Source organism: Centroberyx gerrardi, chromosome 14, assembly GCF_048128805.1.
Source record: "Centroberyx gerrardi isolate f3 chromosome 14, fCenGer3.hap1.cur.20231027, whole genome shotgun sequence".
Taxonomy (NCBI): Eukaryota; Metazoa; Chordata; class Actinopteri; order Beryciformes; family Berycidae; genus Centroberyx; species Centroberyx gerrardi.
The window spans coordinates 3,782,463-3,794,962 of NC_136010.1; the positions used below are offsets into that span (position 1 = coordinate 3,782,463).

At 42.9% G+C, this 12,500-nt stretch overlaps 2 protein-coding genes across 6 annotated transcripts in view; one reads left to right on the forward strand and one right to left on the reverse strand.

Annotated features, from left to right (window-relative positions):
* The window catches only part of LOC139924670 (deoxyribonuclease-1-like 1), an 18,150-nt gene extending 10,917 nt beyond the window's left edge, over nucleotides 1–7,233 (reverse strand). For all 5 annotated transcript variants that reach the window (XR_013507160.1, XM_078288192.1, XM_078288191.1 and 2 more), the window contains exon 1: nucleotides 7,164–7,233. The gene's annotated coding sequence lies outside the window, so the exon portion shown is untranslated. The remainder of the gene's footprint in view (nucleotides 1–7,163) is intronic.
* A 1,842-nt stretch (nucleotides 7,234–9,075) lies between these two features.
* The window catches only part of snx21 (sorting nexin family member 21), an 11,686-nt gene continuing 8,261 nt past the window's right edge, over nucleotides 9,076–12,500 (forward strand). The window contains exons 1-2 of the mRNA XM_078288180.1: nucleotides 9,076–9,200; nucleotides 11,870–12,197. Of these exons, the coding sequence (XP_078144306.1) occupies nucleotides 11,915–12,197 (283 nt within the window). The 5' untranslated portion in view covers nucleotides 9,076–9,200; nucleotides 11,870–11,914. The remainder of the gene's footprint in view (nucleotides 9,201–11,869; nucleotides 12,198–12,500) is intronic.

Below are 12,500 nucleotides of genomic sequence, written 5' to 3' on the forward strand. Positions count from 1 at the left end.
GGAAATGCTCCAACTTGGTCATGGATGGTGGAATGAGGTCACTGATGTTAGTGAATGTTTTCCAACTGGCCGGGGCAACGCCCAGCAGGGATTAAAGCCACACCCACTACCTGTCCCACTGGTAGAGATGATGGATGTCTGACAGGTGTGTCACCTGAGACCGCAACAGATCACACCTTCAACCGTCATCTGTGTGTGTGTACCACGTTCATTTTAATCACTGTAAACAAACAAGACCGTCAGACCTCTGCATACTCTGCATCCTCCATAGTTTCTCCACCTGGTGGATCTGGAGGGAAATCTGCTGGATCGCTTTACGGCACAAAACAGGAAGAGGTTCTGTTCTTCCAGAGCAAACGGAGCTAAAGCTGAAAGAGTTTCTGGCAGCAGATGGTGGAAGGAGGGAAAGGAAGATGGAGAACTCACTTCCAACATGTTGATCCTCTTCAGGGAGGGGGGGCAGGAGGCAACGGGGCTGATGGGAAATGTAGTCTTAATGTGGAGAAACACTAGCACTAACAATACTACTGGTGAGAGATAGAGGAGACCAATCAGCTCCAACATGGACTCACTGGTTTACAGTCATTAAACCAAAGTAGCATTGTTAACTTGACTGACAGTTAAAAATGCAACATTGCACCTTTAAGTGTGTTTGTGTGAGTGAGTGAGTGAGTGAGTGAGTGAGTGAGTGAGTGAGTGAGTGAGTGAGTGAGTGAGAGAGAGAGAGTGAGAGAGAGAGAAAGATATTCAGGCTATTCATCCTCCTTGTGTGTGGGTGTGTGCCTTTGTTTGCCTTGCTGACTGTACTGCTTGTCATAGTGTGGACATGAATAAATGGCTAAACTGCTTGAGAAAGAGAGAGAAGGGTGTGTGTGTGTGTGTGTGTGTGTGTGTGTCTGTGTGTGTCACAGCAGAGTCAACAGACACTTACTGAATAGCAGGTTACTGTTAAACTCTCTTCAAAGCCTTTATAAGCAGGCCTTACCACTGTCATTTTGTTTCATTTTTACTGCGAGTTTTGTTCCAAAACAAGAGATTCGACAACAACATGGCAGGATTGCCGATATGAAAGTTAAACGGGATTATTTTTGAAATTATTTGCCAATTTAAGACCTGTGAAAGTAGAAATGTAACATACGAGGCTGTATATAATCAGTTGCGTTTTTGAAATACTGAGCTACCAGCATCAGATGGTGCATCTTTTTCCCCAGACGGCAAAGCTACACTGCATTATGGAACGAAACCAAATTGATTTGTTTCCAAACCTTACACAGAAAAATGACACAGTGGGTTTGGTATTCTCAAAGTGTCACAATCCTGCACACAAACAGGAAAAGGCATGCATGAGGAAAAACAACAACCTCCATTGGAGTTTGACGCAGTTTGGATTGCGAATTATTACGACTATTATCTCTATAAAGCTCCTAAAGAGTCTGAGCAACAGATAGTTAGTAGAAGAGATTCACAGGAGCGACACAAATACCAACAGCATGACTGGACTGCAGTGAAATGACTGACAGCTGCTCCGAGCCTTTAGGGGAGGAGGCGCACGACGTTCTGGTTCTCAGCCAGTAATCACAGTATGCAAAACAGCATGTGTGATTGGGAATATTAACTGAGCCTTCTTCTGTAATTTCATGTAAAACAGCTTATTCTCAAAATCAAAAGGAAAGACGATAATGAGATGAATGTGAGCAGGTACAGGTGAGTGGTTGGACTGGTCTGATGGGCCGGAGGCAGGAGGGAGCGTGTCGAGTCAGAGAGCCGAGCCGCCCGCAGGAGGAGAGAGAGAGAAACACAACATAACAGCTTCTCCACTGTCTCTTCTGAACAGCCGGTGTCTGGTAGCTCTTTCCTGGTGAAAAATCCTCTGCCGCACAGGAAGTGATGTGTTTCCGGTTTGTTTGGAATCAACAGAAGAAGAAGAAGAAGAACTGGGTGGGCAATTTCCATCAAACCTCGGGTTGACGGATTAATTTCTCGCCTCAAATATTGTCAGAAACAGATGTCGGCGGACTGTTTAGGTGAAATAACAGAAAGTTAACGAACACATTTTTCCGGTTTGAAAACGGGAGACAGAAACCGGCGGAGCATTCGTCCAATCAGGTGCGGCCTGCAGTCCGTGGCGGATGAAAGTAACGAGGCTGCAAATCATCCAACTACTGTTCATCCACAGTTTGAAATAAACCCCAACAAGACGTTACATTGGGTTTTTAATGTTTGGGAAGAATTTGTGTTTATGTTTCGTGGAAGGAGAGCACCTGTCAATCATCTATCAGGACTCCAATATCGGGGAGCAGTGTGATCCCTCCTGTCCAGTGACGCCCCGGCCTATTATTGGCAGTCCTGTTCTCCTTTTAGTCAGAAGTGTAGTACAAACCCCCTTGAAAACGAAACGCCCTGACCGACTCTACTGGACCAAATGAAGACCTTCAGATTACCCAGAACAGAATGGTTTCGACACACAATACTTAGGATGTCAAGGATCCGTCTTATTTAAAGAGGTCTAAGGTGAACCTGGGATGTGAATCAGTATGAAGCCCAATATGTATTTTATAGTGGACCTAACGTCTTATATATGTGCGAGGAGGACTCACACTTTATTGTAAGTAAATACACAATACAAAGATTAAAGTACGATGAGCCTAAATACCCAACTCTGGGTTTTCTAACAGAATATGAAAAAAAAGAAAACTTACATACAACGGTTTTCTTTTGAAGAGGCTTCTCTCAAAACAAAAATATCCTGTCCTTAGAAGTTCAAGTTTCAGTCCCTATGCATGAACTCTATGTCCTTTATATCTTTTTTTTTAATACAGCAGCATGCTCTCTGTGTTCACGTTACCGGCTGCTAAGCGGTCTGCGTGCCGAGCTCCACTGTCGCCTCCCTCACTAAACCCACAGGTTCCTCCTCTGCTCTGCTTCAACCAGTCAAATGCAGTCAAATGTAGAATAGTGGTTTTTTTCTCTCTCTCTCTCCATTCACTGTCATTGTACGGAGGAACTGAAAATCACACTTCTAGCACATGAAGGAACGCCGACAAAGCAGATTCTGACAAGATATAAAAAAAAACTAGACATGCTGCTGAATTGTTTTTAAGTGAATCTCTTTCTTTATGTTTATCTTTCAGTTTGAACAAGTGGAAACACCGAAATCCAGTCGGAGGAAACCGATGGAAGGAAGAAAATAAAACGTTTATCAATAATTGTAAATAGGCAAAAAAAAAAAGCGAGACTCGTTTTTTTATATATTGTCCGAATGTCAAAGTCCAGTCTCCACCTTTTTTTGCAGACAACTTTCATTTCAGCTCCATGTTACTGGATGGATGCGCTTGTTCAGTTCACACATCCCACGAGCCGCGGGTGTGTGTGTGGGATGTGTGAACTGAACAAACACATTCATTAACATGTGAAGCTTCATGGAGTCTTTTTTTTTTTTCCATCATGTACAGCAGAAACACACATAAATACACGACTCAAACACAAAAAACAGATAATATATTGCATGATATCAACACTGTAGGTTGTGTGGCCTTTTAGTAAAGTTTATCCTGCTTATGACTTCTGTCCATTGTGTTAACACGTAATACAATTAATAGGAGCAGTTTACTTGGTTAATTATGAAAACAAATAATGTCAGTATCTAAAATAAAAAGTAGAAAAATACAAACTTATTTCTGATCCCCAGATCCCCCTATACTGGGACATTTCACAAAAGAAAAAGCATGGAACGAGTAAAGCCTTTACAGTATATAATGAAGGGGGAATAACTTTCTGTTTGCAGTCTGCAACGGGCTTTAGATCGTAGTTTAATCAACAAAACATAATTATTTTAACATAGTTCCTACCTACTCAGTTGAAACTTAATCATTAATATCATTTGAGATATTTTCAGTTTCCAAATGTTAGTTCAGCCAGTTGAATTCCTAACTCATCAGCTCGGCCTTTGTGGTTTATGTATCCTGGTTGTCTGTATAACTCTATCTCTTGTTCTTCATTTGTATAGTTTAGTGGTTCTCAACGTGGGGTCCGGGGACCACCAGGGGTCCTTGAGGGGGTCTCAGGGGGTCCACAGCAAATTGATGAATTGTTAAACTTCAGCATTATTTCATTTACAAGAAGTTAACACAATTAGAGAATGTAGAGGAATGACTGTTTTGATCATAGTTTCTCTGTTATCTCTCTACCTACAATACAGATAGTCATGGGATTCTGGACAAAATCAAATCTGACAATAAAAATATTCCCAGATTTGGGTCCGAGAGACAAAATCTCATCAAATGGGGGTCTGTGGCTCTAATGTGGACTAAACTAGGAGTCCTTGATGTGAAAAAGGTTGAGAATCACTGGTTTAGTTTATAGTTTTCCCTCCGATTGGCCTCGCCAACAGATTGGTCTCGACAAACTCCTGATCGGGCCGTCTGGGCGTGGCTTTTTGCTTTGTATTTGGGGCCCGACCCGGACTCACACTCCTCTGATTCAGGAGCGGTTCCACTTATCATCAGACCAGTGGGACAGCTAGCCAGTCAGCTAGGCCTGTTCGGTTCCAGAAATTTTGGAATCCACTCTGATTCTGATGCCAAGTATCGATGGATTCGATTCCATGAGTCGATTCCAGACAAAATACAGCCACACTACTGATGTGTGTGGTGCAGAATTAGCCACTTTCCCAACGGTCAGTGACACTGTCTAATACCTGAGTCTAATCTCTCCGCTCTGTCACTCTGTTGCCGGGCAAACTGGAGCCACTTGTACACTCGTCAGAATCGCCAGAGAGGAATTCGGCTCTGGGGAATCTACATTTTCTGTACTTTGTGGAATCGACTCCACAGCTTTGGAGTCGGTTCTTGATTCCCAAATGCCTGGAATCGAAGAATCGACTCCCAGCCCTGTCAGCGAGTCAGTCTGTCTGTCCCAGTTGTCCCAGTCCCTCCCAGGCCTCTCCCAGGCCCGGGGCGGTGGGACCGGTAGAGTGACTCTGCCTGTTTGACTGTTAAAACCAACAGCCGGCTCAAACCAACCACAGCCAGTCTGGATCGCTGGTTTAATAATATAACTGGGCAAGGCACTGAACCTTCAGTCATGTTGTGGAGCTGCTGGGTGGCCAAGATTAGTAGATTACCAGATTACTCCACCCAGTATCATGGAAAATAACATTTGACTCAACAAAATCTAAAATCTTTTTCGGTGTTCCGCTTGTTCAAACTGAAAGGTTTAACAAACATAAAGAAAGAGATTCACTTCAAAACAATTCAGCAGCATGACTAGTTTTTTATATATTGTCAGAATCTGCTTTGTCGGCGTTCCTTTATGTGCTAGAAGTGATTTTCAGACTGTTCCTCCAGACAACGGCAGTGAATGGAGAGAGAAAAAAAACCCACAATTCTCCAGTCTGCTCTACCGGAGCAACAGATCACAGAATCACTGATTTGGGGGTTTTATCATGGAGGAAGAGACACAACCCAAGACACTACCAGAGTTACACAGAGCTTTAAGATAATAATAAAGCATAAAATCCAGATGTAAACGCACTCAAAACACACTGAAGATCCAACCATCCAAACCAAGGAGGACAGAGACGCTTTTAGCCTCATTAACAGCAGTGTACAACATGCAATGTGGCTCTAATCCACATTTAGGAGCTACGTAAATGGAAATAAAACCAGGAAACACAGACCGCTCAGAGAGGAACACTGTCAGGATAGTGATGGACACGATGCGTTTACTGTCAGCTTTAAAGGACGTAAATATTAACGAGAAGAGAAGAAGCGACGTGTGTGACAAGCTGTCTTTTTGGCGAGGGAAAGAGAAATTGGATTTTGATGTGTATAGAGAGATTTTAATGCCAGGTGTAAATATAAATCAGATCCACACATAATCTGGATAGGAGAACCCCATATGAGTGGGACGACATATTTACTTCCAATCAAAAGTGTAAACCAATGGAATATCAGTCAGAGAGAGAGAGAGAGGAAGTTTTATTTGATGGGAGGGACAGGACTGTTCAAAAATCTGTGATGGTTTTATTGGTTGGAATTTATATTTACGCCTTCTGAGTTCTTCTTCTGGCCCTCTGAGCAAAAGATTTGAAAACTCATTAACCTCTTAATGAATGAAACGAGGGTCATCATATGGTCAGACTAACTGTGATACAACTCGGTGTGTTTCACAGTTGCACAAAATTTAACTAAATCGACTAAAACGCCCGTTGACGAAGGCATTTTGCAATTTCGTCAGCGAAAACTACGAGGAGTGAATATTTGTCTCATGACGATATTTCAAGTAGTTGTATTTCTAGGATTGCCGGGGGAAAAAAATGATGAAACTCCTCCTCAGTCTCTGGGTTTGAAGCTGCTTCTCCCTTCAGGGTTTGGAAACGTTTCCTGTCAGTGTCTGGAGGTTTTATTGATCCAGGTCAAGCTCCTGGTTATTCAGATCTACAGTACACTACAGTCACATGATGTTTTACTAGCTGTACCTGGAAGATTCAATTTCACGTTTCTGACATTATCCTCACAACACACGAGACATGACCAAGCGTTTCATTTTGTAAGGTTGAATGTCGAGTTGAAAATCAGAAAAACAGCAAAATGTTGCAAATGTAATCTACACTAAAAGAGCGCTGCTGTTTGTTTTTCTATTCCAAGGTTGAACAGTTGAAGTGGACATATATTTGTTGACTTACTGTAATTATTTTAGTTGATGAAAATCATGTTTTTAGTCAGTAAATGATGACTAAATGTAACTTTTTTCACATGAATGAATGTCTGTTTTGCCTCTCTATTGCTGACTGATTTCATACAATAGCGATTCAACAATCTGACTAAATGCTGTGAAAATTAACACTGCCAGCCAAGTCAAATGCTGATGTCACACTGATGGCACTCACACACTCCCAACAAAACATACAACAACAAAACACACACACACACACACACACATTACCCTGGGTCTAAAAACCACATTCCCTCTCAGGCCTAGAAAGCACTTGCGTGTCCAAACACACACAGATCACACCCCCAACATACCACACTTATACACACACACACGCACCTATCAAACACACACTTCAAACACACACACACTGGGCAGACCCCACCACCTCAGACTGGTCCGGTCCCAGTAAGGACTGCTACCTTTCCCAGTCTTAATGGTTTTCCTACCTGGTCAGGTCGGAGCGGATCAGGTCTCTGGTTCCTGCTGAAGAGCTGCAGAGAGTGTGGCAGCTGCAGGGTGGAGGCCTCCAGGTGTCGGCTTACACTCCTCCCCCTCTCCTCACCTTCCTGTTTAAGCCCCGCCCCCTTTACATCAGCACCTTCTTGTTGTGTCAGGCAGGACACGCCCCCCTGCCCAGGTAAATAACGCTGCATTCAGGTGATAGGTCGCATGGGAAAGACGTACCCATCGAGGACATATTCATACGTTGTATTTACGCCATTTTCCTGTTCATTCTCTTTGTTTTCTCAAGATATTTATGTCATTATCTTGAGATAAAGTAAAGGGCAGAGAGTAATTATCTTGTTATCTTGAGAAACTTTGTTTTCCTTAGATAATGAATTAATTTCTATTGTTCCTGGAGATTTCCAACTCTGCTGCATCACACTTGACATGATGATATCTGACTGAGGATGCAGAAAATTATCTCTTTATCTCCAGAAAACAAATGTTGTTATCCCGAGACCTCGAGATCATTTTCTCATTATCTCGGGAAAACAAAATGTCTGTTTTTTTCCCAGACAGCAGCTCGTATTTACGGTGAATCCGATTTCACATGAACGCAGCATAAGTAATTTTGTGATCAAAAGTCTTCAAACGCTGTGGCAGGACACAACCACTAAGTGGATTTTTGTTTTTTGGTTGAGATTGCAATGCTTGATTGTCTGTAAAAAAAATTCACTGAAATGTATGATCACTAAGTTCATGAATGGCCACATGCATGGTGGGAATTTTCCAGTTAAGGCGGTAAGACTGTTCTGGCCTGAAGGTCAGAAAGGCCCTGAACGCACCATCAAACCAGCCATGTTACTTTGTGTGTTGACATTTCCTTTTCTTGTTTTCATCTTTCTGCTTTCTTGCTCTTTGTGTGCTCTTCCTTCACCATGGCTGCTTACAGCTATGTGATTCTCAAATACAGATAACACACAAATACACAAACTAACTTAAACGCCTAAGTGTAATAAAAATGTTAAACCAACAAAAAAATAAACATTTTTCACACTATTACTGAATCTACACAGACACATTGGAATTTATACTTACTACACCTGTGGTCAGGGTGGTGTGACCTCTGACCTTTGACTTCAGTACTTCACTACAGCTTCCTTTGCTACAGGCTGGGTTTCAATACTTCACTATAGCTGAATCCTCCTTCCCTCTCTGATTAACTTAACTCTCACCTTGCCTTCTAAAACTTTGACTAAAAAATTGTCATTCAAAAAACTATTAAAGGCACACTTGGGGCCGCTGACCATATGACTGGAACCAATTGTATTTGACCAAATATAATGTATATTGTTTGTACTGATACTATACACCTAAATATCTGATTGTACCATTTTTAACTGTATGTTTTATGTTATGTATTGTATGTATTATGTCTTATGTCCTTTTTGTGGACCCCAGGAAGATTAGTGGTCGCCAAGGCGTCAGCTAATGGGGATCCATTTAATAAACAATAAACAATAAAACCACTATAGAAGATTATTTTCTGGTTTTATTCTTCTCAATAATTATCTATTCAAAAATAGACCAGGAGTGAGTATGAGAATGTATCTAGAGTCCACCTGTAGTTTTCCAACATTAGTGGAAAATGGGCCTCCAAACTGGGCCTCCTGGATGGCTGTATTCTATTCTATTCTATTCTATTCTATTCTATTCTATCTGAGTTTTCAAGGTTGTCATCCCTAACTGTCTTATCATACATTCACTTTAAGTTTTCTTTTCATCCTAAACTCTCCACGGACAGTTTTTCATGAATGATCCGCGCGGCCCCGCCCAATGACAGCGGGCTGCTGATAACGTGAACGCGCTCCTCGTGCCGGACAGAATCGTGGGCGCGCCTCGCCTCCCCGTCCTGTCCAGTCAGCAGCAGCACAGCAGCAGCAGAGTCAGCTGCGGAGCCAGAGACAGAGAGCTGGAAACTAACCTGATCTGACGGAGATGGATTAGCGGGACCGGTGTGACTGAGCTTCAAGCCCCGGGTGAGTTAGCACGAGCCCGGCCCGGACACTTTGACCGGTCCGTTAACTGTCAACATCCACCGTTCAAAACATCCAAAACCAAAGTTGTTAGCTTGTTTGCTAACTTTGCAGTGATCTGAGTCACGGCTCTTAAGTTACATTAGCTAACGTTAACAGCTAGCTACAAAACATGTTCATTCAAATTGTAGCTAGCTGTTGCATACCAGTTTACTTAGTCATGTTTTGCCACAGATTTCCGCCTCTAGGCTGACTGTTGGCTAGCTGGCTAACATTATACTTAGCTTAATGCTGCCTTCACTGTCTCCTCGTAAGATTCAACCTCTCCGCGTCCTCCGACTATTTTCCATTCAAGTGCTTTTAGGTTGGGAATAATAGTAAAATGGACCCTGTGATAAATGTAGTTTTGAAGCACAGATGCAGCACAGAGCAACGGGAGAACCAGGAGGAGAGAATGTGCACCAGGCATGTAATTGGTCGTTTAATTAATTAATTACGACAAAAGGATAGTATGCACATCCAAATAAAGTAGACGAGGTGCTGGTACTGAACCACAGTGTGGTTAGCAAGTTGGCAGGCATGTAGACTGAGTAAGCCAGGTCAGGTGTGGCTTTGCTTTGCTTATCATCATGATTTGTTTTTTTGTTTTTTTAGGCTTTAGGTCAGCTGCTTTTAGAAACCCTGTGGTGATGCTTTTTTATTTCACCTACACGAATGAGTATTTTTTTCTCCTCTTGTGTTTTTATCATTGAATTTGATTACTTCAGTGTTTTCTCACCATGCAACTAATCAGAACTACATTAAATTAATCTGAAGTACACTTCACTATTCTATGGTGTCGTTTCGTTCTCGTCTCCCAAAGCCGGATTGGAGCTCAAACCTTCCTGATGATTTCAAGATGTGTGTTGACCTAAACTAACCGACTCACATGGTGATGTGCCGAGCATGAGGCTTCCCCAGCCGAAGCGTCCCTTACAGGCTGAATCTCTCTGTGTTCTGGTTTACTGGCTGCAGGCGGACTTTGCTGGCTGCTGCATTATTAATGTGTGACACTATTTCCATTCAGAGGAGCTGCCAGGTCTGTAACTGGAGCCAACTCAACCTGCTGCCATATAACTCTCTGACTGGCTTGGTTCAGATCTACACTATCAGTCTGTCAATCAGTTCATCTGTTTACCTGTCTGTCTGTCTGTCTGTCTGTCTGTCTGTCTGTCTTTATTAGTGCTGTCACTTTGCCAGAATTTTGACTTTGATACCAATACAAAGTTTCTGATATCTAAAAATGTCATACTACTACAATACAAGAAAAACATATGAAAAAATCAGTTCCCACATTGAGCTGGACAGCTTTGGAGTAACTTCAGCTCTGGAGGTTTTGATGTCGGTTGTGTGTTCGTGTTTGTCAACTCTGGAAGTGAAATAGTTCTGGATTTGGTTCCAGTTTTAGATTTGTCGACCAGTTTAAAGGAGTTCCTGCACCGGTTTGTAAATTCTGGAAAAGAATGGAAAATGTATTAGGGCTGCAACTAACGATTATTTTCATTGTCGATTAATCGATTAGTTGTTTGTTCTAAATAGTTGGCGATTAATTTAATAGTTGACAACTAATCGATTAATCGTTGCAGCTCTAAAATGTATTCGGTCAGTTGCAGGTCTGGAAAAGTGTGTGTGTGGGAACTGGACAAAGACTCTGGAAAAGTATGAAGCAAATGTTGTTCTGATGCACATTTTCCCTGTCGTTTCACATTCTGATACCTGCTGTGAATAGAGAATAAAGTGATGTGGTCCGGGTGACAGTCGCTATCCAGCTGCTATCAGGAAGCTTCATGTCCAACACCGACCCAAACCTTCATATCCAGTCAAGGAATTGAGGAAGTCTGTAGTTCTAAAATGAAAACTGAGAGGGAACGCTTGAGTTTTTGGGGAACTGAGATCCAGGTCGGTGTGTGCGGGACGGTTTGACGATGTTTGACTGTGACCGCTGCAGTCGGCTGTCAAGTTGGGACGGGGCGATTATTACTATATATGGCGGTAAAAACAATAATGGTTATGACAGGTTTTATTTATTCTTCTTTTTTTTTTTTTTTTTTTTGAGACTCATTTGAGTTTATTTATTTTAGATGCTGTTAATTGGATTTTTATGTGTTGTTTAAAACTGTCCTTACAGTTTTTATAAGCTAAGCTTTATAAGAAAAAAGTCAAATATTTTACATATGTTCTAGTCTTACATTAAAATGTGTTTGAAAAAGAGAAATGTTTTGCGATTGATATGATAAATGAGTCCGTAAGAAATTGAAGCATATTATGGTTAAGGTTATCATCTTATTAATAATTATCGAGATAATATCAAGATATTTTTGGCCAAGATGAACTATGAAACTACTATGAAATTTTCATATCACCACAGGCCCTCTGTGTAGTCCAATCCTCCTTCTTCTTCTTCTTCTTCTTCTTCTTCTTCTTCTTCTTCTTCTTCTTCTTTTTCCTCTTCTTCTAATCCACATGTTTCCGCCCTCTGGAGATGCCGCTGAACTGGAATTTCAGCGTGCACGACACATTTGGTGAAAGTATTCCAACTTTCATAACGGTTTTGAAGTAGTACTGAAATGTCAGTGTCAGTGTTGTGAACCCACTCGGCAGCAGTGTGTAAATCCAGCCTGTTGTCTCTGCAGAACCCCCCTCCCCCCCCCCTCCCCGCCCGGTGGCCCGGAGGCGTCATGGCGTCTCGGCTGCTGGACCGGCTGAAGCGCTCGCTGTTCAAAGACGGCCAGGGGGCGGGACCCGAGCGAGCGGGAGGCGGCCAGGAGGCGGAGGAGTTCGAGGAGGACCGGTGGGAGGCGGAGCTGGAGGAGGAGGAGGAGTGCGTGACGGAGCGGCTCGGCGGGACGCTGTGCTTCGACGGAGGAGGAGCGGAGGACGGGGCGGAGGGCGAGGGGTCGGGGATGGACAGCGACTCCGACTTCCTGGGGGAGTCGATGGAGGAGGGGCTTAGCAGCACCGGTACCGATCTGATTGTTTAACTCAGAGTGGACGCACAGACCAACACACAAATACTCCCTAACCCTAACCCTACACAGTGTTCATTTTGTCAAGGAAATAAATACTCGACAACCACCCAGTCAGTCAGTCACCCACCCAGTCAGTCACCCACCCAGTCAGTCACCCACCCAGTCAGTCAGTCACCCAGTCAGTCACCCACCCAGTCAGTCAGTCAGTCAGTCACCCAGTCAGTCAGTCACCCAGTCAGTCACCCACCCAGTCAGTCAGTCATCCACCCAGTCAGTCAGTCACCCAGTCAGTCAG